General features: G+C 47.4%; 1 protein-coding gene across 1 annotated transcript; it reads left to right on the plus strand.

Moving 5' to 3' along the window:
• Positions 1-19,168: 19,168 nt before the first annotated feature.
• On the plus strand, positions 19,169-24,669 carry SOD1 (superoxide dismutase 1). The gene is made up of 5 exons (XM_074902792.1): positions 19,169-19,421; positions 20,260-20,355; positions 20,854-20,923; positions 23,099-23,213; positions 24,080-24,669. Exons 1-5 carry the CDS (start codon positions 19,346-19,348, stop codon positions 24,188-24,190), a joined length of 468 nt encoding a protein of 155 aa, XP_074758893.1. The 5' UTR covers positions 19,169-19,345; the 3' UTR covers positions 24,191-24,669.

A 24,669-nucleotide genomic window follows, 5' to 3' on the forward strand; every position in this document is an offset into this window, starting at 1 on the left:
TCTCCCCATCTTTCCTGTAGGGCCCTTTTAAGCACTGGAAGGTGCTATCAGGTCTCCCCAGAGCCTTCTCCAGGCTGAACAACCCCAGGTCTCTCAGCCTGTCTTCACAGGAGAGGTGCTCCAGCCCCCTTATCATGGCCTTCCTCTGGACTTGCTCCAACAGGTACATATCCTTCTTATGTTGGATTCTTTACATGGTCTCGAACCTGATCTTCTACTACAGTAGATGCTTCTTCATTCTCCCAGTCCCCATCTTTGCCTTCTGTGACTTGGGTGGTGAAGACTGAAGCAAAAAAGTCATTGAGTACCTCAGACTTCTCCGTATCCCGGGTAACCAGATCTCCCATTTCCTTCCAGAGAGGGCCCACAATTTCCCTAGTCCTCCGTTTATCACCAACATACCTGTAGAAGCTTATCTTGTTGCCCTTAACGTCCCTGGCCAGATTTAATTCTGTCAGGGCTTTGGCCTTTGCAACCTGATCCCTGGCTGCTCAGACAGTTTCTTCATATTCTTCCCAGGCTACCTGTCCTTGCTTCCACCCTCTGTAGGCTTCCTTTTTGTGTTTGAGCTTGTCCAGGAGCTCCTTGTTCATCCATGCAGGCCTCCTGGCTGTCTTACCTGACTTCCTCTTTGTCGTGATGCATCGCTCCTGAGCTTGGAGGAGGTGATCCTTGAATACTAACCAGCTTTCTTGGGCCCCTCTTCCCTCCAGGGATTTATCCCATGCTACTCTGCCAAGCAGATCTCTGAGGAGGCCAAAGTCTGCTCTCCTGAAATCCAGGGTAGTGAGCTTGCTGTGTGCCCTCCTCAGTGCACTAAGGATCTTGAACATCACCATTTCATGGTCCCTGCAGCCAAGGCTGCCCTTGAGCTTCACACTCCCCACCAGTCCCTCCTTGTTGGTGAGAACAAGGTCCAGCATAGCACCTCTCCTCACTGGCTCCTCTATCACTTGGAGAAGGAAGTTATCATCAACGTATTCCAGGAACCTCCTGGATTGCCTATGCCCTGCAACAGATACCAGGGTGGTTGAAGTCCCCCATGAGGACCAGAGCTTGTGAATACGAGGCTGCTCCTGTCTGTCTATAGAGAGCCTTATCTGCTCAGTCTTCCTGGTCGGGTTGCCTGTAGCAGACCCCCACTATAACCTCTCCCATCCCTGCCCACCCTTTAATCCTGACTCATAAGCTCTCTGTCAGCTCCTCATCCATCCCCAGGCAGAGCTCCATGCACTCCAGCTGGTCACTGACACAGAGGGAAGCACACCCTCCTCATCTCCCCTGCCCGTCCTTCCTAAAGAGCCTGTATCCTTCCATTCCAACACTCCAGTCCTCGGAGCCATCCCACCATGTCTCCACGACGCCAGTAAGATCACAGCCCTGCAGGCATGCACAAGTCTCTAGAGCTCCTCTTGTTTATTCCCTATGCTATGTGTGTTTGCATAGAGGCATTTAGGTTGGGCCCCCAATGAAGCTGATGTTCTGGCTGGGATTCCTTTGTGCTGCTCTTCAGGTGCTCTCCTGCTGACCTGTGACCCCTCTCCAGGCTCTGGGCATCTAGTGCTGGCACTGGCATCAAGCTGGTAGGAGTGTGATGGATGGAGGTTCCCCTCCACTGCCAACTTTAGTTTAAATCCCTCTTCACCAGCTTGGCAAGCCTATGACCAAAGATGCTCTTCCCCTTCTCTAATAGATGGACCCCCTCAGACCCCAGTAGACCAGGTTTCAGCTGATCACTGACATTAATTTATGGATAAAGGATACATTACTAAAAAGCCTATATGAGGAGGAGAAAAAAAATTACCATAATTTAAAATATTTATCTCTTGCTGGATTAGCTTAACCCACACATGTAAACCTAAGCAAAATCTGTTACTGCATTAGCCTTTAACTCCTGGAAACCTGGCCTCAGCCTTGATGTAGGTCACAGACAGAAATTCATTTACTATCCTTAACTAAATCCCAAAGGGGACATTTACCCTTGTGACAACCCCACTAAAACCCCAGCAGGCTTTGGTCTGGTTTTTGTCTTTGTAAAAGGAACCACAAGGAACCCACGAATGTCAGCAGAGGAGAAGACAGGGATGGCACACTTGGTGGCAGCATTTTCCTCTTCTACCCTTCCATCTGCAAACACACTAAGAGGTGTGTGATAAAACACCAAGAGACTAGTGTGTTGAATGCATGAACGACAATTTCATAGGGAGCACCAGTGTTGTCTAAAATGTCAAGGATGCACTACAAGAGGATAGAAATAACAAAAATTTTGAAAGCTAGATGTGAGGGGAGTCACTACATGAAAGATACCCCTTATAAATGGCAGAGCAAGAAAGACAGCCTATCGGACAGACAGCAGGCTTTGCCATCAGGAGACACAGGATGAGGATACAGATTTTTGTGGCACCTCTAGGCAGGTTAACCAATCTTACTTCTCTTACGGTGCAGCTTGATACTACATCTAAGCCACCCTTGACAGCAAATGACAGTGCAAAGGGTCACTGTTTGTCCCACTCCCTCACTGCTTGCCTTGCACAATCTAACACTGCAGTGAGCAAGCTCAAGTCACTCAAAAATTGGCTCTCCAAAACGAAGATGCCAGTTTTCTCTTGGTCTAGCTCCCTGAACAGGCTGGAAGGATGGACAGGTGGGTGCTGGTATAAGCAAAAAAGGAAAGGAGAACCTTCCCTTCGCAAATAGCTATTATACTGGCTTACCTATGATGTAAAGAGTACAGCAAGTAGCACCATGAACGGTGGTGTCGGTGCAGCAAAAGGAGGTGGATGGGGTGGGGAAAATAGGGAGGAGCCAGCAGACATTCGAGATGTCATTGCTGGTGAGAAAAGCACAGCCTAAATCCACAAATCGGGTGTTTTCAGGGACAGGCACTTTGGTGTGGTGGTTGCTTTTCTTCACTAGATCCACCAATACTGTTGAGAAACTGCAGGTTTCAGGCACACAAGCCCTTCCTCACTTCTGAAACAGAAACAGCAATCTTCATGTTAAGAACAGATGGAGATGAGTTGTTCTAGGTTTAACTGAATTACGTTAATCAGCTGGACAATTTGAGAACAAGTTTAGTCAGTACTTGTGAAGTGCTCAGAAGGGAGAGGTGGTAGGAGAAGTAGGTAATACTGCTTGTGGCATACTGAGGTGCTAGGAGGAGGGAGCATCTATAATATATCTTAGAAGTTAGTATTGTCTTTATAGCTGAGATGTCTTTTCAGCCAGTAGGTTTGTTAATTCCAGATTCACCTTTTGAAGGTGTTTTGTTCTTTGAGTGTCTGTTTCATGCTAAGTGCCCCCCTCTCTCATTTTCAGTTTGGGGCATCTTTCTCTGTGGGCTGTTTGTAGGAGTTAATTCTGGTGACCAGCGGTTGCCTGGTTCCCCCATGTTATTTCTTCAAGGGCAGCGGTTCACCGAGTGGTGTGGACATCCTTCGGGGGCGTGCATGTGTGTACTGCACCCCTGACTGCTCTGGTGGTTCCCCTGGGGATGTGTGATGGCAAACTTTGCAGCTGTGGGGTGCGTAATACCCCTTACGGGGTGGCCTAGGGAAGAGCTCGGCTGAGTAGTTCAGGAGAGGCACTGATTTTCTGCAGAGATTATGTCTAAGAAATACCTGTATGAGTAATAAGAATGGGTTATGAAGTCATTTTATCTCGAAAATGGTATTACTCAGCTTATAAGTATGTGGGCTCCTACAGATGTAGCCTTCAGTGCTTCTGATGCCTTGCTCTGCAGCATCATCTGATGGTAGGAGCAGGGAAAAATTACCTCTCCAGCACCTCTCATTTCTATATACTCCATTACTGTAATGCCTCATAACCTCTCTGCTTCTTTTTCTGCTCCCCACCACTCTTTTCTCTTCGCTAGCTAAGTTATTCCTCCTATGGTGACTCGAGTCACAGGAAAAACTCGAGGAATACTTGGTTCACGTGACTGAAAGACTGCTGGTCCCACAACTGGCATTGTGTGAAACTTGCCCCTTGGTAGAGGCTTGACAGGGGCCAATACGTCATTAAACCCTTTTGGACAGTCATACAGGATTTATACAGCCCACAAGTTTCACACAGTCCTCAACAGAGGCCGTACATCACACTACTACTATCTGGAGAACAGATACCATGCATGTAAAACTTAAATGAACATTGGCTCATGATACAGGGCTGAATTTCCCCTTACAGCCTGAGAGGTGGGTGAATAAGGCATCTTACCCTTGCTCCCTGGCACGAGCTCCCACTCCAGCTGAGCATGGTGAGAGGTAAGCAAGCAGCAACCAACCATGCAGAGACAGACGCTGCCCATCAGCGCCTTAGTCAGGCACAAACCCCTGGGGGGCAAAGGGCACAGCTTTAAGTTCCCCCTGGAGCATGGGAGGACAGGGACTGAGGTGCGACCTGGTGGCTGTGTTGCCATCAGATGGCCTTCTTGTAGTAGGTGAGCACCGCCACGTTTGTGTTCAACTAGTGAGCTTGGACACTGATAACTGTGGGGACATGGTGATCCTGGCTTCGGCACTGACCACTCTAAGCTTGCCCTGTCACTTGCTTGAACGGTTTGCTGTGCTGAAGTCTGGGCTGCTGCATGCCTGGCCTTGTTACCTTCCCCAGGTGGACTCGGGAAAAGCTGGAAATGCCTCAGACCTGGCTGTTCAGAGAGATGTTTTCAACCTGTGTGCTCCCCAGCCCATGTGCTGCAGCAGCAGGGTGCTCGCCTGCAGAGAGCATTCAGCTCGGCTCTTCATAACTTGTTCTCCTGATTGCTGAAGCTGACTCTGAGCAGCATGGAGATCTGCAGGAACATACTCCCAGAGCAACTCTTACGGATGTAGCTTTGGAGTCCTTTGGACTTGCCTGCTGGCCCATCTCCTGGAAAGATGTTTGTAGCCTGCAGAATCACAGAAGAAAGGGGCAGGCGACCTTGCTGCCTGAGAGCGACCCAGATGCAGCAAGCCTCACCCAAACCTCCAAGCCTTCTGATCCCAGCGATGTCAAATCAATTTGCCTTTTTAAGGCAAACTTACACCATGAGCATATTTATGGATAATTAATCATATTTTACCTCATAATGTGTCAGGACCATGAGATGTAGAGAAGCACAAAGCTGCTTATGAATGGATGGCAAGAGAGCACCCCTGCCCGTCCTGCCTAAATCATTAGCCTGGAGCTTTTCTTCTTCAAATATTAATGTTTTCCTGATTACCTGCTCATGAAGAGGTGACTGTGCCTGTGGACTCTCTGAATAATTAATTTAAAATATTTAAGCCAGAGAGAAGTGAACTTCTACTTAAGAGTGGATTAGAGCATGGCCTGCCCATGCTATCCTTGCCTCAGGGAAGGAAAGCAGTTGGAAGCATTCCCAGCATCCTAGTCCTTTGGAGATGGCAGTATGGAGAGCAAAAACAGTGGTCAGAGTTGCCATGTGTGTGGGGTGGGGAAGAAGGAAGGGAGGAAGGGAGGAAGGGAGGAAGGAAGGAAGGAAGGAAGGAAGGAAGGAAGGAAGGAAGGAAGGAAGGAAGGAAGGAAGGAAGGAAGGAAGGAAGGAAGGAAGGAAGGAAGGAAGGAAGGAAGGAAGGAAGGAAGGAAGGAAGGAAGGGAGTGGGGGGCAGGAGGGATGGCTCAATGAGCTTTCTTTTAATTTATCTAAATTTTTAAGCCACTCTTACCATCATTGCTTCTGTAGGTAGCCGCTAATGGGGTCACTGCCTTTCTTCAAAATAAACAAATTAAGCAGACAGTGCAAACCTCTGTCATTCTTATTTCTGCTATCCATAGTACCACAAGCAACCCAGATGTAATCCTTTTGTTTTTTCATGGCATTTCCCAGGTCAACCAAGAACCTGGATTCACTTACTGCAGTTTAAGACACAGCTTAACAAATGGCTTGGCCCATCAGTGACTGCAAGCTTTGAGCTGTCAGCCCAGGCATTTGTTCCTGCAGTCCCTTTGGAAGGACATGGTCTTGAAAGGGATTTGAGCTATGGTTAAGATGCGCTGAAAGGTGAAGGACAGGATGAGACAGAGATATCTCCTTGCATATGTGTCCCACTTAAATTGGTGACTCTTAGTCATTGTGGGAAAGCAGCAGTTTGGTTCTCCATTGCTATCTCAGTTTTGAACGTCTGCTGGCAGGAGGAGAGAAGAGATCATGGTTTATAGGGGCTTGGAAGAGGACTGCTGCTGTGACCCTGGGGTCTCAGTGGCAGGAGAGCCCACCACAACCACTGCACGGTTGGCTCCAGCCCTAGAAGGAAGGAAGGTCCCAGAGTCTTCACTGTCACCTCTGGCTATGCTTCTGCTGCTGTATGGAAGAAGAGCAAGGACCAATTCCTAGCTTAGTGTCTAAACAGCACATCCCCTGTGCATGGCTATGGGCTAGCCTGCTCTGTTGGCAGACGTACCTTGGAGGAGCTGATGAAATGATCTAAAATATTCACCTAATAATTACTCAGTGCAGATAATCAGGAATCCAGTGCTTGAACTTACTCCCTGGTCCTCCCTATACTCAGCAAGTGTAGACACACCTTCCATCTTGTTGAGGAGCTAGGGACAAAAGTACTTCCCTGTAAGGACTCTCACAAGCCAGAATATATGCTGAAAGACTTGGAGGGAAAAGCAGGAAGAAGGTGAAACCAGAAGCTAACCAAGTTAGCTTCTCTGGAGATGCATCCTCCAGAATGATGCCAAGATAGGACAGTTTTAAACCACCCCTTGGCTTTTGTGAATTCTGGCTTTTTTGAGTTTTCTGCTTGGACTCTAAACCTCTGAGATGCCTTGATGCAGGCAATTTGCCAGTGCAGTCTTGGGCAGCTCAGGAGTCCAGAACTGGCTGGACTGAGAGCATACTCATCCATCTTGACCTCATCTTCTGTGATGAATGTTAGATCCCACCTCAGAGGAGACCAGAGGGTGTTAGGTGTTGCTGAATGCTTGTGCCTATTGATTTATGTTTATTAGTTCCATTATTTCTATTTACACAAGTGCTTTCCTGTCCTCTCACAACTCAACCTTGTCAGGCTAATGTGGGTACTAAGTCACTCTACCCTCTGATTCCAGCAAATGGCTTCTCCATGATGGACACTTGTTTTCTGCCTACACAGCCAAACTACAGTCTGTTTCTGTGCTGGAAGTAGAGGGAACAAAATGTGTCTCTGCCAAACGTAGTACATATGACCAGGCATAAGCACTGCTCTCACAGGGTTTGGCTGACCAAGGGGAGAGGGGAAGGCAAAAATCTCGGAGGCTCCTTATGAAATTCAGCCCCTGAAATGTTAAGTGGGAGCCTGTACTGTCCCTGCATCCTTTTGTTACTAAACCCTTGTATGAGATTAGTTTGTCTGTGTCCTCAGCATTTTGCTTTCATTTTTGAAGAAGGGTGAATTGTTTAGTGGTTTGTATAATCAGGAAATGCTGTTGGAGGAGCCAGGTGTTGCCTAAATTGGTATTCCCATCTCATCTACAAAAGGGGGCTTCTGTTACATGAGGTTGCTACGTTCCCCACTTCTCTTTGTCCTGGCGAGGTCCTATGTGTTGTCCACAGGGGAAAAAATTGCATCCTGCCATTTTTACTGAAGCTGTTGACATTACAGGATTATTGCAGTACTGGAAAACACACAAAGTATCTCTGTGTCATTCACTTTAAAATTCTTTTTCCCCAGATAGACCATGTGAACATGACAGACTGGTTCCATGTTTTGCAATGAGTGGGTCTTTTTCCCCCACAAGCAAGTCCTTGTGCCCCTTGTTTTTATTACAGTCTGATGTAAGATGCCATATAAAGATCTCTTCTGTGTCCCCAGAGGAATTAGAGCAATCATTTGTATGAACATGAAGGCTTTCTGATCTCTTTTCAGACTAGTTGTTTTCAACCCATGTGAGACACATTCTCTCTTCCAGAAACTATCAGCTATCCTCTCCAGACATTGTGGGATAAGGAAGGAGATTTTTGGTTTTCCACAGTTTATATTGTCACACAGCCAAAGATTCATCGAGGTTTCCAAATTACAAACCTAATTTTAAAAGGGCAAATTTATTTTTGTTGAGCTGATAAGCCTATTATTCCCTTTATTTCTTCCCCTTTGTTCCTCAGAACTATCACCCATAAATATTAATGTTACCAAGTATATTCAACAGACTGCTAGGTTTTAGCCAAGTCCTGCTTTTGCCGGATGGTCTGAAGCTGGAATCTGTATAAAACAGGATTAGACATGAAGCATGTTGGCTGGTTAAAGGGATATACTGGGAGGAGGACAATAAAGAATATACCAAACAGTTGTTGTTTAATGGAGCAAGGACTGTCTTCTCAAACTGTTCCTTTTAGGTCTTATTTTAGTTGAAACGGACCGATCTATGCACCAACAGGGAATTAGGCATGATATATGAAACCTTGCCTGGCTCAGCTGGGCTTTGGTTTCTCACAGTCCCTAGATCTGAAAGTCTGTCAGACAGGTGGAGATATTCCCCACGGACTTTTTCTGAAGATCTAAATACTTCCCAGGGCCTGACACCAGCAACTCACACACTACTGGTTCAACTGAGCAGGGCCTGCCTGAACCCAATGCTGCTAAAAACCAGGTGCCCAAAACTGGAGTGAAATGGGCTGCAGAAAGTCAGTGGCTGGTTCAGAAAACTGGTGGCTGGTCTGCTGGTTTATGAGGCGCAGCTGGAATTTCTTCTTTCACCTCTGGGTTTCCTAAAGAAGGATGAAGATGGTAATATTTACATGAGAGAGAGCAGGGAAAGTCTTGTGTATGTATAAAATCACTAACGTGCCTGATTGTCTTACTTCTTTTTCTAGCTTCTACAAATTTTCCAGTATTTTAGCAAATGAAGAGCAGAAGTACAGTGGAAGGTAGTCTGTCAAAAGAAACTTGGACCACTAATGCCATCCAGTGGCTGGCACACACTAACACACTCGCCATCGCTAATAAACCCTGAATTGACTGGAACAAACAACTCTAAACTCTTCCCTCCACGCTGTTTGCAATCATTCACACAACAGTTTTTTGCACTTAGTCCCACTCAGAGCCCAGGCTTATACCGAAAAAATGTTAAGAAACAACACATATGTTTTATCTAGCTTGTTTAAAGCACATTTATCCTTTCACACCTTTGTTTTCTTCAGAAAGTATCATCTAGAGCTTAGTCTCTGTGAAGTAATCCTCATAAATGTTGCACATGCTGCTGAGTTTGTATGTGATCTTTCCTCATGCACCTGATGTAATAAGTTGTCCTGCCCTTTTACAGTGAGCACCTTCAGCCAAGAGCCGTGGGGGAAACGTATTAAAGTGAATTTGGGGTGCAGAGCAAAACAGATTTTATTTGTTTCTGTGATGCTATGTTATGCAGTCACACACTGGTGGCCCTACATTGTTCATGTGGCTCTTATAAAACAGCTAGGCACAACAGAAATGCTCAGTGTCGGCCGGCAGGAGGCAAGGAGGAAGATGTAGTGGCAACAGCTTTAGCCACTGCCAGATTAGCCTGGCACCTATTGCAACATCTTCCAAAAACCCAATTAGCTAACTGCCACCACAGTCAAAACACAGCCATCTGCATCCTGCTCTGGTCTGCTCCTCTCCCACATCTGCTGAGACAGATCAGGCAGAGCTACAGGATCACAAAACCTGGCCAGGACATGTTTGTACATCCGTTCAAGTGTTTGTGAAGGGGACAGAGCCCTAGAGGACACCATCCCCTGCTTTCAGAGCAAGGGAAGAAAGCAGAAAAGTGGTGTGAGTGTGGGGAATTCTCATTCTGCTTTCAGACAGAAAATATTTCATTTTTTTTCATGTCCCAGAGGGGTGAGGAGCCCTGGCTTGGGCTGCCTGGACAGCCACAGGCTGCTGCCTGCTCTCATGGGCACAGAGGAAGATTTTGGTGTGCAGAGGTTGCTGAGGTGAAAGCAATGAGAAAATTCTGCAAAGAAGCAAGGTGGTGGCTTAAAAGAGGGGAGCTGAGGATCCCACAGTCAAACCAAAGCAGGGGTGGTGTCTGGGGATATGAGGGGCATGACTCACTGACCAGCACAGAGGTGACCCTTCTGTGATGGGACCTCTTGTGGGCTGAGGCCACGCTCTACACACGGACCTGACCGGGTAGGCTAAAGGCTCCCCCGCTGTCCCCAGGGATACAGCAGGTCCTGGGCATCCAAATTATGTCTTCTGTGCTGGCAACAAACCATCTCAGAGCTACAACCCACAGGCCCTCAGCTACTGAGAGCCAGGCACAGCTGGGATATACGACCTGAAAACTCTGCATGGGTGCTGTCTCCACCACAGAGATCAGTCGTAACCAAGATCACGACAGGTATGTTGGTCAGAAACACGAGGGCATTGTGCACACAGATGATGCAGCTGATGTGGTTGTGCACAAATTGCCTCTGCTGCAAGTTCCCACAGTGTAGTGGAGCAAACCCACGATGGTGGCAGTGATCGCTCCTCCCGCAGATGGCAGGGTGAAGACAAGTGTCCCCACAGTGACCCAGGAATAGTTGCTGTGATTGTTGTTTCTCCAGAATACAGCCACAATGCTCAGGATGCCAGGAAGAGCCAACAGCCCCAGGGGAAACTAGGCAGCAGACAGCTTTACACACCTCCTGATGGCAGTCACTTCACGGTACTCACCAGCTCTGAGCTGTGGTAACCCTGGTCAGAGGGTGGCAGGCACTGCCAGAGGCAGGGCCATGCCCACCCATTGCTGAAATGAGAGAGGGGCCCAGGGAGAATGAACATTTACACATCCAGAGCTAGTGCCGTGGAAGTGGCCTTCCACATCCTGAAGCAAATGGGCTGCTGTTGATCATGACCCCTCTTGCAGGATAGCACGTTCCTACAAGGAGTGCCTCTGGTACGTGCCCAGATCCCAGTGCTGCGGCTGGCACTCACCGGTGGCAGCTGGGACTCACTGTAAAAAAGTAATGAGAATTGCTTTGTGGAAGCTGGCTGGCCTGGTTTTTCACCAGAGGGGTGCCAACTGCAGCTGCAATGAACATTCATGGTGAGGGCTTGGGTCTGGAGAGGCATCTGGCACTCCATGGCGGGGGCTGCATTGCACCCACCTGGGCTGAGCTACTCCTTCGGTCTGCCCTGAGCAAAGGTTGCTGTTGTCCCTTCAGACCTCCCGGCACAATTGCACGTGGAGCTGCTCCTTAACCACATTATATCAGAGTGATCCTGGCTAGAAAAATCCCTGCTGCTGAAAGTGTGCAAATTAGCCTGGATCACAGCGACGGGACTGGGTTAGGGAATAACAATGCATGAAGTCAGGAAGCGGCGCTGCTCTCCAGCAGCTGGGTGCCGTAACCTCGTCTTCCTCCACAGGAGGAGGGACTGGCATAGCCAAGCCGTTCACAGGCATGTGATGCAGTGGGCCGCCTGCCAGCGACTGTTAGGAGGTTTAAATTACAACCAGTTCTGGAAAGGTATGGAGTCTGTCCCAGCGGGCCCACATGCCCATTCAGAGACCCCAGCATCGAGAAGCTGGGGAGCGTGCTGACGGGGCTGGACGCGGTTCAACGCAGATGCAGGTTTCGGTGAATGCCAGAGCCTGTTCCAGAACAACGGCAAAGCTTGGCCCAGGCAGAGACCTACAGGCAGGCTTTTAAAAGTCTCTCGACACTTACAAGTGAGTGTGGAAGGGGACTTTTTCTTCTGTTCACCAAAACTAACAGTCACAGTGCCCAAGTCCTGACTGGGAACTTGCGTATCTGTTCTGGACACATTTTATGAAGGTGTTCCAGATCACACAAGCCCAGAGGGACAATGGCTTCTGGCGTGCACGCTGAGTGCAAAGTCTGCAGGCTTTCTCCTGGAGTGCACTTCGTCCTTTTGGCAAGGCTAGAGATGTCTGCTGACCTATGGAAAAAATTTCCTAAGAGATGTCAAGTGGCCACATAAATATTAATTACGTAGGACTGTGGAAATTGTATTATAATACCTGGCTAAAGCATTTCACAGCTGCTTTCCCACTTATTAATTGCTTTTATTAAGTCAGCACCCAGAAGCCTCATTTCACTGACAGCTGTACAAACTTCTGCTTCTTGCTCATGAAAGTACTCGGTCGCTCCCCAGCTGCCTAGTGTCCCCAGAGAAGAAATCACATGTTTAAAAATCCAAATAAAAACACATCTTTGTTATTCTGGAGACCTACTTAGATATATTCTGTATGGCAGTCTTGATCTCCGACTGCAGAGAAGGCATAGTTTACCCTGTTGTATCATTTAAGTATTTTCTAATTGCATATTAATTAGCATCTTCACTGTGGTTTTGGACTGAATCAAATCTCCAGGATTACTCAACACAGCTGAGTTAAGCAAAAAAAAAAATTCCAAACCACCTCATCCTTTGGTGTACTGACACCTGATGTACTACTACAATGTAAATGCAGTAAATATTGAAGAGAGAGTCCAGACCGGTTTGTGTCAGGGAGTGATGAAAAGTATGTCCACATGAAACCGCATGGGAAGTTACCGCTGACATATATTTATACGGGCTGGGATTTGCAAAGCATCTTATAAATCAAGTGACATTAAGAGTTTAGTTAAAACTATGAGGACTTTTACAAATAAAATCCTAGCTAAAAATCTAAGAATAAGCTTTTCTTTTTCTATGCTGCAAATGAAATCCTTAGAGATCATTATATATAACATATATAAAGTATGAGAACATACAGGCTTTCTTTGAACTGTATTGATTTTTATCCTAGCTGATATTTTAAATATATTTTCCTAATATATATTTATATACACGCACACACGCACAATGTTTTAGTTGCATCCATTTAGGTGCCTGGACCCTTTCAGTGGACAAAATAACATTCCTGAACACATAAACATTTTGACAGTCTCCAATTAAAAAAGCTTCTTTCAGATGACCTTTCTGGACAATGTTGTGTCTTCGGCCAGTTTCCAAGGTAACGTTTTCACTTTTTCATAACAAAAACTTTAATCGCCTTTAACCTGAAGGGTGCTTTGCTCTGTAGTCCTGGGTCTGCTCCCGTGCACAAGCAGCCTTGCCAGCCTCCACCAAGTACCTTCAGAGGCGTGCATACATGTTTTCTTCCCGACAGTGCAAATGCCCGATAAGCGCTGGCTGAGACGCCAGAGCTCGAGCACCTCTTCCTCCGCCGCTGCTGGGCTTGGTGTGCGGTCAGCTGAGAGCCTGGCGTCACGCCAGGGACCTCTGCTGGCACAGCCTCAAGAGATGCCTGTTTGCGAGAAACAGGGTGGAGGACTCGTGGGACTTTGGCCTGCCCTTTGCTAGCCATGCTGACAGCCCCGTGCAACTGTGAGAGGAGAAACCCAGACCCTCTGGGCCTGATTTTTGCTCCAGTGAATCCAGCTGCAGCACACAATCTCGTGGGAGAGGGAGACCTTCAGGAGGCTGCCACGGCCAGAGGAGAGGTGCCCATTGCCTCCATGAGGTGCACACCTGGGCACCCGTTTTCTGTGGCTGCTGGTTGTGGTTGTGCTTCTCTGCCTGTGATCCAAGTGGGCAAATAAACTGTTTGGAGTTGGGGGTGGGTAGTGTTTGCACTGAGGCTGATGGAGCAATGTGAGTTTAAAATAGGTATGTGCAGGAGAATAAGGCCTCAAATTATGGTTTTCATTATTTTAACAAAAATATTATTTTGAAATTGTTAAAAACTATTCAAGCCTGGTAAAAAAGAAGAGAAATCTAGTTAATAGTTTAAAAGATGTTTTAAATTTCAGCTAGGTTTCCCCACAATTCAGTTTGATTGCAGTCATCACTTTGTGCTGTAGCATCAGCTTCCCATCAGCAAAATATTTTTTCTGCAAACCCCAGAGAATCCCCATGTGCATCCATCCTGTCTTGCATATGACAATCCTGCCAGTCAGCTACTTCGTGCTCCCAGATTCAGCCTGTTGGGCTGTTTCAAAGAGGAAACTCACCCAAGGGCTGCTGGGCATGCAGGAGCTCCAGCCTGTGAGCTCTGAGCGGGGAGCTGCTGGATCCCCCATGCCTGGCAGGAACTCCTTGCTTTCTCGGGATTTTTTTTAGCCAAAGGGTCATACAGCCTTTTGAGCTGAAATAGAGGGCTACGGTTTCTTCACAAGCTACTTCTGCTCTCTCAGGAAGACAGAGGTAAACAATATCATAGCCTTACTAATATAATTTAAAAATTGTCAGCATTTTAGCGCAGTGCTGACAGCTGCTAGGAACCCAGTCTGAAATCCCCCTGGCAGCAGGCACTGCCAGGAGCACCCTCTCCTGTCCTGCACAGGCACCTACTGCCCAGCTGCCTCAGACCGTGCTCGTACAAAGCATGCATGGGCGAGAGGGGACACTAAGCATCGGATCTGCACTGCTTTCACAGACTGCCTGCTGCCGACCTCTGTACGTGGTTCAGCAGGGGATCTGTACAATCCATTGAATTCACTAGAAACACACCCTGAAATAACATGCACAGGCTTTGGTACTGCACGAAAAAGCAAAAAAAGAAAAATTTAAAAATCAGTGGACAGACCTTGAATAGCACCAGTGCCCTCAAGAGGTTGTAGGAACTTGCGGCTGCAAGCCCCATGCTGGGTACAAAGGTCTTCATCAACTTTTACACAGCCTCTCCTTTGAGTCCCACGTTTCACGTTTACTCAGCTTGTCAAGCAGTGGAGGATGGGGGCCTTGCAGAAGACAGTTCAGTTCAGCTGTTAAAAGTGAATGTTATTTTTAATCCTGTATGTTCCATGTAAAGGCTTTCCATCTGACACTATTTTAATTACATGAATACCTTGGTTGTCAGCAGTACTACCCCTTAATTGGAACAGCAGGCTTTCCACTAGGGAGCCACTGTCACAAAGTTTCTAGTGAAATAACACTTAATAATTTTCCCAGCACATTTCATCTTCAAAATGCTATACAAACATAAACTCAGTTAATTACCTCTCCCAACATTCCTTAGAGGCAGGGAAGTGTCATTACCCATGTGTAATCAAAAGGGAAGACTTTAATGACACCTGACGTCTTGCCCAGGACAACACAAAGGCTTGGGGTTTGTTTTGGTTTCTCGGCGTAGGTACCTTGTGCTCTCTGAGATGCCACAGAGTGCCTTCAGGGATGCACAGTGGGCTGGCAAGTAAGGAACAGCAGCCCCAGGACCCCCCTCTAGTGGCTAGAGGCCAGAGGACATAGCCTGGGATATCTCAGATGGTGCTGGACACTGATGTGTACACAGCTGAGTCCAGTGACAAAGCATTAGACACTGTCTAATTCCAGCACCTAGACTGTGGGATCCCAAAGGAAAAAAACAGACCAAACCACAAAGCTTCTTCCAGACCATTCAAAATACAGAATAATAACCTACATCTGGTGCAGCACAGTCCTTATTGAGCAAGCCTGAACAAACACACATATATTATGTTCTCTGTGCATTAGGTGACTCTCAAATGCAGCAAGTCTGCTACAGTGCCACAGCACAAGGTCACACTAACACTGGAAATGTACCTTCCACCTTTCTACACAGCAGCTCTACATGACAAGACCGTGCAACCTGTCCATTACCACACTGGGAAGCCACTGCTCATCACCTTCGTGTAACAGGGGTTACTCAGCTGCTGAGCTGTAAAAATGGGTTAAGAATAGCCAAAGACCTGCTCCAGGAGCAAGAGGACAGACTGCTCTGATCCAGCCCCGCTGCAATTCTATCTCTAGAGCACAAGGTTGTGGAGAAGAGACAGTTATCTGCTTTCCTTCATGCTGGGATGAGCACACCTGTACTTACCTCACCAGCAGCCTCCCCTCCAAAGACACACATCCAAGGATGTAATGCACCTATAGGAAGGGTTATTATACAAAATTCATGTTTCTTCTGTTTGCTTTTCTTAATGTAAGAGAATAAACATTAAAAATTACATTAATGAAGATTTGTGGACAGTGATCTTGGTGAGTGAGCACCTATGTGCACAAGCTCAGGCCATCTTGAGTGACATTTACCACTGCAACCTTGGTTTCACTCTGTATTTTTCCAGAAGAGTCATCACAAGTAGAAAATACTATATATTTGCACAAGGCACCAGAGGTATGGTTGCCATGGGAAACACAACCCTCAAAATTCCCTCTAATTTTTTAATCCATATAAAATCTCAGTCAGAAAGCATGTTAACTTGCTGCATGGGCTTTATGCTTTATATATGTCATGTTTTTATAGTACATAAGGGTTTGGGATTTTTTGTTACTCCTGCGCATTTTGCTTAGAAGTTTATTAGCTTCTGTCTACATAGATTATTCTGTTAACCTGCATGACACAGTAATTATTTCATTTGCCCTTTAAACTGGCAAATTAGGAAGTAACCAAGACTACCTTGAATCCTAGTTCTTCAGAGATCCCTGTGTGTCTACCCTCACGTGGTGAGAGCAACCCTTTTGATCAGCACTAAAAACTCTTTCGCTCCCCTGCTACAATGGATATGCTTTGCAGGCAACTCCAGGGTAAAGAGACAAAGCTCTATGTCCACCCAGCCTTAAGTTTGTCCCTCCTGTATTCATTTCAGCCCTCTGGGCTCCAGATCAACCCACTTTATCACCAGTTTACCTATAAAGGTGCAGTTGGGCCCAAACTTTAGGCTTCTTCCAAGCTGGGATGGCAGAACCAAGAGATGGGGCAAAAGGGGATGTCAAACAAGAGGTGCCAGTCTTTCTCCTGCCTGCCAGATCCTCTGTCCTATCATAGTTTCTACTGTCTACGTTTGTAATCCCACCTTGCACTTTCTCTTCTTTCCTCTCTGCTTTGACCCTGAATAACAAAATAAGGTATTGCTACAAGACATCCTGTTCAGCTTTTTGGGGGTGGATTTTTTTCACCTCCTGGTGAGATTTAAGGAAATAAATTAGTTCAAAGGAAGTGTGTGGGAGAAAACAAAACCAAACCCTTTCCTTGGCTTCTTGCATAAGACTTATGTGAAAGAGTACACCTGTAAACTAGTACTTTTGTATCTCTGTTGTACCTGTGACAGAAAAGAACAATAGAAAACATTCTAAAGGGTGAGGCCATGACCTATATAAGATTAATGATCTCCTTCTGTATGCACCATACAAACTCTTGTATATTAGTCCTTGAAATTCACATCCCTTCTTTAGCCTCCTACTGCTGATCTCTTCACCACAGTGTCTTCTAGCACGTCAGCTTTGTTAGCTGCATTCTGCCTAATTTAAGCATCAAGCACCTCAGGGTAGCTTCACAGGTAACCTGACATTGATGCCTAATGTGATAAATGTCTGAAATCATTACTTCAGGTTATTTCACTTCACGTACTAAGAACCCTGACATATCCATCTGTTTGTCCTACATGCATGGAGAGGCATGAAGAAGGGCAGATCTTGAAAACTTACTTCCAGGAAGGAAGGAATAAACCTGCCTGATAAAAACACAAGGCAGATTTGGAGATAGGCCTAAAAATAAGAGGAAGCACTACAACACAGCACTCGAGATGCCCCTCTTTATGAAAGAGCACTGGCAAGTAAAGATAGTGATACGAGAAGCCAAAGGTGACCAAATGTAAAATGAGCCACTACTCTTCCTCCAAGCTTACAAACCATTTTAAATCAAACAAGATTTGCCTTGAGGGCACTGGAATCTTTCCTCTTGATCTAGCAAGCACTCAGGGTGCTGCATGTTGTGCCATGAGCCCAGACCTGTTTGCTCACAAGTAATTTACAGAGCCTCTTTTCTCCAGGCACATCAGGAAAGAAATTCTAGGGAGTTTAACTCACAGTGCCAAGACGCCTCCTACATATGAAGCTTGCCGGCTCTCCTCTCTCAGCTTCTTTCCAGGATTAAACTACAAATTTTTACAGAGTCTCCCAAAACAGTTTCCATGTATTTATGTCAGGTTTTCCCCCTGCTTCTTATTTCTCAAGCAGAGAAATACAGCATTCAAGAAAATATATCCCTGTTTCAGTCATGTCACCTGAGCCATGAGTCAGGTGTCGTGGCTGACCCTGATGTGTGAAACAAACCTTGTACGTCCTTCCCTGACTAGGTGACGTTCTCAACCACATGACCTAAAACCACCTGGGCTTTAAGTCATTTATGCCTTGGTCACATACATAGACTACCTAAAGTCACAGGGTGCTGTAGAATAATTTTGTGCTTCTGATTTAATTTCTCCATCAATAACACAGCATGGTTTTGCCACAGAAATGAATTAAATGCATTCTTTCATTCTTAAAATGCTCGAAGGTTGCAATCTTTGAACAGAAGTGCAGAGCTTTACGCTCTCCAAGTTAACTTTGCCTTGGAGTCTCAAATTTGCCAGTGCTATCAGCATGGGAAGAATCTATTTTGTCATCTCTCCCCTACACATCCCTCAGATGAAGAGTGGCTCATGGCTACACCAAGACACTTTCCATTTGAAGACAAGCTCTGAGCTGCATGTTCCATAGCCAGCCTGTCGCTGTATGTGCAAAGGTGTCTCCGAAGACAAGTCATCCGCTGAGCAACACCAGCATCAGATTGTTACTCTGACGGTTTCTGCGCAAAACATCTTCTGGGCAGAGCAACTATTTTGAAATGCAAAGCTATTCAGAGGCAACTTCAAAACTGCATTCCGACTTCAGGTGAGAGTTCATGACGCCACACACCTCAGCCAGGGTAATGCTGGAAAATAGCCTCCAGGGGAGGGAAAGAGATGCAGAGATACTAGAAGAAAAACGTTTGCAGAAAATGAAAACAACACTGCTGCAGCACCTCCCCATGTCCCTACTTTAGGGCATGGCTAAAGGAAAAGGTTTATATCTGGGTGAAAGCGTAACATTAGATGACCGAGGCACCCAAGCCCGACGGTTTGAGAAAGCTTTAGAGTGAGAGCGCTTAACGCGCGGGGGCTCCTCAGGGACCGAGTGCCACCACGATGCGAACCGCAGGAGCAAGCTCCTTCAGGCCCTCAAGACAAGACGCAGATTAGGCCGACGCGCAGGGTCTGAGCCCTCCTCCCGCCGCCCAGCCTGCCCGGCCGAGGCGGTCCCGCTCCGCCCCAGCCCGCACGGCGGCGAGGCCGGGGCCGCCCTGGGGCTCGGGCTCGGGCCCGGCGCTGCCGCCACCCGCCAGGCCCCACGGCGCAGGGGTGGGCGCGGCCGCCCATTGGCTGGGAGGCGGGTGCCGCTGATTGGCGCGGGCCCGCGCGCTGCCGGCAGCGGCCCCCCACCCCCCCCGTATCCTCCTCGATTGGCCGAACCCCGCGGAACAGCTGCGCGAGGAGCCCCGCGAGCGCCCCGCGATTGGCCGCGGCGCTGCCGGCCCGGCCCATATAAAGGCCGCGGGGGCGCGGCTCCCCCCAGTCCGCGGGCGCTGGTGGCGGGGACGGGTGCTGCTCTCCGGCGGCCGCGGGAACATGGCGACGCTGAGGGCCGTGTGCGTGATGAAGGGGGACGGCCCGGTGAACGGCTTCATCTACTTCCAGCAGCAGGCAAGGGCGGGCGGCTGCGACGGGCGCGACCCTGTGGCTCCGCGCCTCCGCCGGCGGCTCGCCCGGCCGCGGCGCTGAGTCATGGTGCGGTGCGGGGCGGGCGGCGCGGTTCTCCCTCCCCGGCGGGAGTCGCGCGGGGCGGGCTTGCCCTGGGCCGCGGCTCCGCGCCGCTGCGGGGTGGGAGGGGCCCCGGGGCCGGGCAGCGGGCGGCTGCGGTGAGGCTGGGCCCGCCCGGTGCTGGGTGCCCCCGGGCAGCGTGGGGACCCCTGCGGGCCCCGGCGCAGCGCGGACAGGGGCTGGGAGGGTAGTCGGGGGTCCGGCAGCGAGCGCTGCCTCCTGCCCAGCTGGGGTCAGCGCTGGGCCCGGCTCTTCGTCTTCCTGCGGAGCCTCTTTACCGCCGTCGCAGTCGGGCTTAACGGAGCTTCGTCTGCTGAATGGCCAGAGGCCTTTTAACACTCAGTCGCTTATGCGCAGGCAGGAAGTTAAGGCTGCATGCAGGCGGTGCTGTGTCTGTAGAGGAGGAATGAGTTCAGGGTTCTTTCTGCTCCGGATTGAAGTACGCGGTCGCTCTCAAAAGCAAGCAGTCTGATAAAAGGCATTCCTTTGGCCTGCTGATGGGCAATAGGAAGAGTAAATTTTAGGTGGCTAAATCAATGCAAACATTCTGTGAAATACTGTATTGGTGTATAGAATCAGTTAATGTAAGGTGAATGTTTGTATCTCGGTAACTAAACTTGTAGGGGTGTCTCCAGTGCTTTCTGTTGACTAGGAAGCTTCCCTTGACCACAAGGCTGCTTAATGCTGTAGTTATTTTGGTAATAATAAATTATTTCCATTAAAGGGTAATGGACCAGTAAAAGTTACTGGAGAAATCCGTGGCTTGACAGATGGGGATCATGGCTTCCATGTCCATGAATTTGGTGACAATACAAATGGTAAGATGTTTATCCAAGCTTTTGAGTTACAGTTATAATGTGATTGCTCAGCTTTAAAGAGTTCCTTTTAGTGTTGCAGCAGCAACTAGTATAGGTGTACTCAAGTCTCATGACTGAAAATCTGTGCTGAGAAATGATGACACTTCCAAAGGAATTGCTTCCCATTTAATACTTTGAACATGTTTAGGCTAGTATTCACGATCTGACATACTGAGCACTAACCTAGATCCTTTCATAACCAAACGTTAAGAAATAAAGAAGCTTTCAGCTGAGCCCATAGTGTTCTAGAATGAGTAATCTTACTTTATTGAACTTGTAAGTCTGTAGTAGGTTACTTACCCCCAGAGAATTAATAGAATATCTAACAGGAGAGTAGTTATTTCATTGTTAGCGACTGCTTCCTCTGACTATAGGAGGACTACCTTGGTGTAGTGTATAAGCAACAGATTTAAAGTTGTTACTGAAAAAATTACTTTCAATGGCTGTGCTCTGTTTCAGGGTGTACCAGTGCAGGTTCCCACTTCAATCCTGAAGGCAAGCAGCATGGTGGACCAAGTGATGCAGAACGGTGAGTTTAATGTGCCTGGTCTCTTACTGGGTGGCTGTTCCATACAGCAGCCATCTTGGGAGGTCACTTCATGGGACAATAGCAGAAGAAAGATGGTAATTCCTGCAGGACTCCTGGGGTGACTTAACAATGGCTCTGATAACTGTACAGCAATTTAAGACACCTTGGCTCCAAAAGTGTGGGTAAAATCTAGTCTTTGGTTTTATCACAGCTTGGGGAGAGGAGGAAATAAAGGCTTTTCCTAAGTGAGGGTTCCTCAGCATATGAGGGGGGGAGGAAATTCATGTGTTAAAGCCTTATTTGGCCAGTAGTGGTTTGCTTCTGTTTCAAGGCCAGTTTTTGACAGTGGGCCCTGAACTGTCAGTTGTTGAGCTGTATGCAGGCTTGTCATGTGGCACATCAGGATCGTTACTGGAAGGTGCTGAGGCTTTAGGGGAGACTGCTAGATGAATACAGAGCTATGTGTGCTCCAGCATGGTGGCTTTTTACTGGGTGTGCTGGGCTGTTAGACTGTTGGCTTAGGTACTGTACTGCCTGCAGCTGTGCTGCTATGTGTCAGTACAGCAGCTGATGCTTATGCTGAATATCTGTGTATCTGAGTGGGAGCTGGGACCTAGTTCTTTCCCCTGGCAGCAGTTTTCACAGTCCGGTTACTTTCAGGGAACCCTTGTGTGTTTGAGACCTGGTGCCTGAGCAGCTGGTTTAAATGGTATGCTGGCTGGCTTTGGAGACGGGAAGGGTTGGAGACTGCACAAGAGTTGAAGGCCAGTGTGGGAGTGAGTGTCAAAGATAGGCTGGTCTTGCACAGGTCTGGACTAGCTGTGGGACCAACTTGGAATTGCGATTAGCCTTCAAATGCTTGTTTATGTCCATAACTGCACCTTCTGTGGCTGATAAATTCATACCTGAGTGATCAGTTGCATGGCAGACCAAGTAAGCTGGCTGTTAGCCAGCTCTCTGAATGGCAGAGCAGCATTAAGGGGTGTGCTCCCAGGCTTCACTGGCAGCCAACTGCTCCAGTGCTAAAGGTCAAAACTGCATGAAGATCATGGCTTCTGCTGGTTCTGCTTTGTCAAATTCTGCTGCTGGTATAACCTGCCTGCTCAGGCAGCTGTGGGCTGGGGAATTCCTTACGAGGGTATAAGTAGATTGTGTCTTTATCAGTGCACAGTTGAAACAATTGGACTGAAACTTCCTGGAAGCTTAAATCCAAGTGGATTCCTAAAGGTAAAAGTGCCCTTGACCTGATTTTATAGGACTTGGTTAAAAATGTTAAATTGGCTTTCCTGCTGCCTGAGCAGCTGGTAGTCATCATTCAGTGAGTGAGCTGGTCATGCTGCATTTGTGGAGAGCTGTATGAACAAGTTGGTGTTCAAGGTTCTGAATCTGTATAGAGGAGACTTGCAGAACATCATCAACTTGTCTGAGTGAATGGTTTATTTGGGGCACATGTGTAGGAAACAATATGCCAGAATGTCAGTGAAAACTGAACTGCTTGAGGCTTAAGCCTTAAGGGAAGTCCTGGTAGAAATCTAGCTCTGGTGAAAACTCTGTGGTAGGGTATAATGCCAAGTGCATGGGAAGATGGCAGGCAAACTCGGTCATCCCTGCTGCTGATTAGAACTTAGCTAGCATGGGGTGCTTCCCCTTTGACCTGTCACTTGACAAACTGCTTTTACTAATCCTGTTTAAACCTGAAGCCTGCAGCTGCCTGTGGAATAGCTGATTTGTGATAGGCACTAAAAGATCTTAATGATAGTGGCAGTGTTTACACCAAACCTTGTTATGTGCAGGAAAGGTTATTTCACCTAATGTGAGAGACTTTCTTTGAGCAGAGGGTGGTGCCATCAGCATGGAGGAATTATTGGCTAGAAGAGTTGTGCACTGTTGGCTTGGGTTGTTAGAGAGTGGTGGCATCCCTTCCCCAAAGTGCATTAACCTTTTTCAGTTTCAATTTCTACCTAGGAATGAATTTTTATCTTCCCTTGAACTAAAGGAGTTAAAATAGTGGAAGTGTTCAAGGTTGACTCATAGTGGTAAATAAGAACATATGTGCTGTGTAAGGTAGATGAAGTACTTGAGTGTAGTCTCTATGGGTATTGTATTGTCCAGGCCATCGCTTAGAGCTTTCAATTCAACCAAGTTTTCTATGAGTTTCTCTGCATCTTTGTGTAGGCATGTGGGAGACCTTGGCAATGTGACTTCTAAAGGAGGAGTGGCAGAAGTGGCAATAGAAGATGCCATCATCTCTCTTAGTGGACCACATAGCATCATTGGACGTACCATGGTGGTAAGTGTCTTGGGGCCTACTTGGATGCTTTAAGAACAGTCTTGATAATGAAGGGATACTCTTTGATGGAGGCCAGTCTCTGGTGTTTGTTATAGAACTTGTAGTGCCGGCTTTCCAGTGTGGGTATTTCTTTGAAGCCCTGCCTGAAAGTCCTCTGTGAATGGCACTTCACTGCTGTGAGATCTTAAATTTTCTGCCTGCCTTACAAAGATGTGCCTCTCCACTTAACATTGCTGTTTCCAGCTGTGACTAGAGCAGCCTGACTTGAGGAAGGGAACTGGCAGTCTGGCACAAATGCTATCCCTGAAAGGCATGGCAGTGGGCACTGTTCACTTGCACTGGCCTGATAGCTGCTGGTCTAACTGGTGCTGTGGCCTCCTGGGGAAGGAGGGAGGCAGAGCCTGAGTGGACTTGGCCACCTGTGAGCGTTGTTAATTTTATTTCCCTGGGGACTCTGGTGTGTGCTGAGACCACTGTTCCACATGGAACAGGCTTGGACTGATGGCCAAGGCACAGCACCCTCAGTGCAGTGGGCAGCCCTGTGTTGGAATGGTGACCTTGGACATCAAGTCCAAGTCTGCTCTTGGACTAATAGTAACTTCTTGAAACATGGGGGTTTGACTTGGAGTTTAAACACATTCAGCTGAAGGCAGCTTATATTTTTAGATAAGTTTAGTCTTAAGTTTTTAGCGTATCAATTTGTCATTCAGCGCTGCATAACTGCAGTTGGTTCTCTGCTGTGTAACACACCCTGCTGGTAGCTGGCAATATGGCTTGTCACTGCTGATGCTAATGTCAGTTGTGGAAAATGTTGATTCTTGGGTTATGCAATAACATGAATTAAGATATCTTCAATTCTCTTTTAGGTCCATGAAAAATGCGATGACCTGGGTAGAGGGGGAGATAACGAGAGCAAATTAACTGGAAATGCTGGCCCTCGTTTAGCTTGTGGTGTAATTGGAATAGCAAAGAGTTAAGTATTGTACCTGAAATGCTTAAGATGAGTAATGAATGGGCTGTATTCCATTGCAAATGCCGTACTTGCCCTTCCTTGTGCAAGCAAAAGATTTATCACTTAATCTCATTACTACTCTGCATTCTGAGTATCACTTAAACTGGTAAAGACTGACTTAATTTTGTATGATGTATGTTGCAATTAAAGTGACCCTGATGGAATGTCTCTGTAGTCTTCTCCTAAAGCACCTGCTGTAACCATTAAGTCTAACTTTGCTAACTGGAACCCCCATCTGTGTAATGGAAGATGTGTTAGTAGTGGTCACACCCTGAGCACCAGAACTTCTAGAACATACTGTGTGGTTTGGAGGATTAGCCTTACAAACTTTGGCAAGCCAGCTTGCTGGAGGGCAGTAGGCACTGTGTGTACTGGGGCTTCCTCCTGGCAAGGTTGCAGCATTTGTAGGTTTCAAACTTGTGTAATAAACTTGCTGGGCAAATA

Source organism: Athene noctua, chromosome 1, assembly GCF_965140245.1.
Source record: "Athene noctua chromosome 1, bAthNoc1.hap1.1, whole genome shotgun sequence".
Classification (NCBI taxonomy): Eukaryota; Metazoa; Chordata; class Aves; order Strigiformes; family Strigidae; genus Athene; species Athene noctua.

What these genes read in the sequence shown, in the direction of transcription:
- SOD1 (XM_074902792.1), top strand. Translation starts at nt 19,346, where the DNA reads ATGGCGACGCTGAGGGCCGTGTGCGTGATGAAGGGGGACGGCCCGGTG. An exon ending in GGACCAAGTGATGCAGAACG is followed by an intron (nt 20,924 to 23,098) that starts GTGAGTTTAATG and finishes ATCTTTGTGTAG; the next exon opens with GCATGTGGGAGACCTTGGCA. An exon ending in TCATTGGACGTACCATGGTG is followed by an intron (nt 23,214 to 24,079) that starts GTAAGTGTCTTG and finishes ATTCTCTTTTAG; the next exon opens with GTCCATGAAAAATGCGATGA.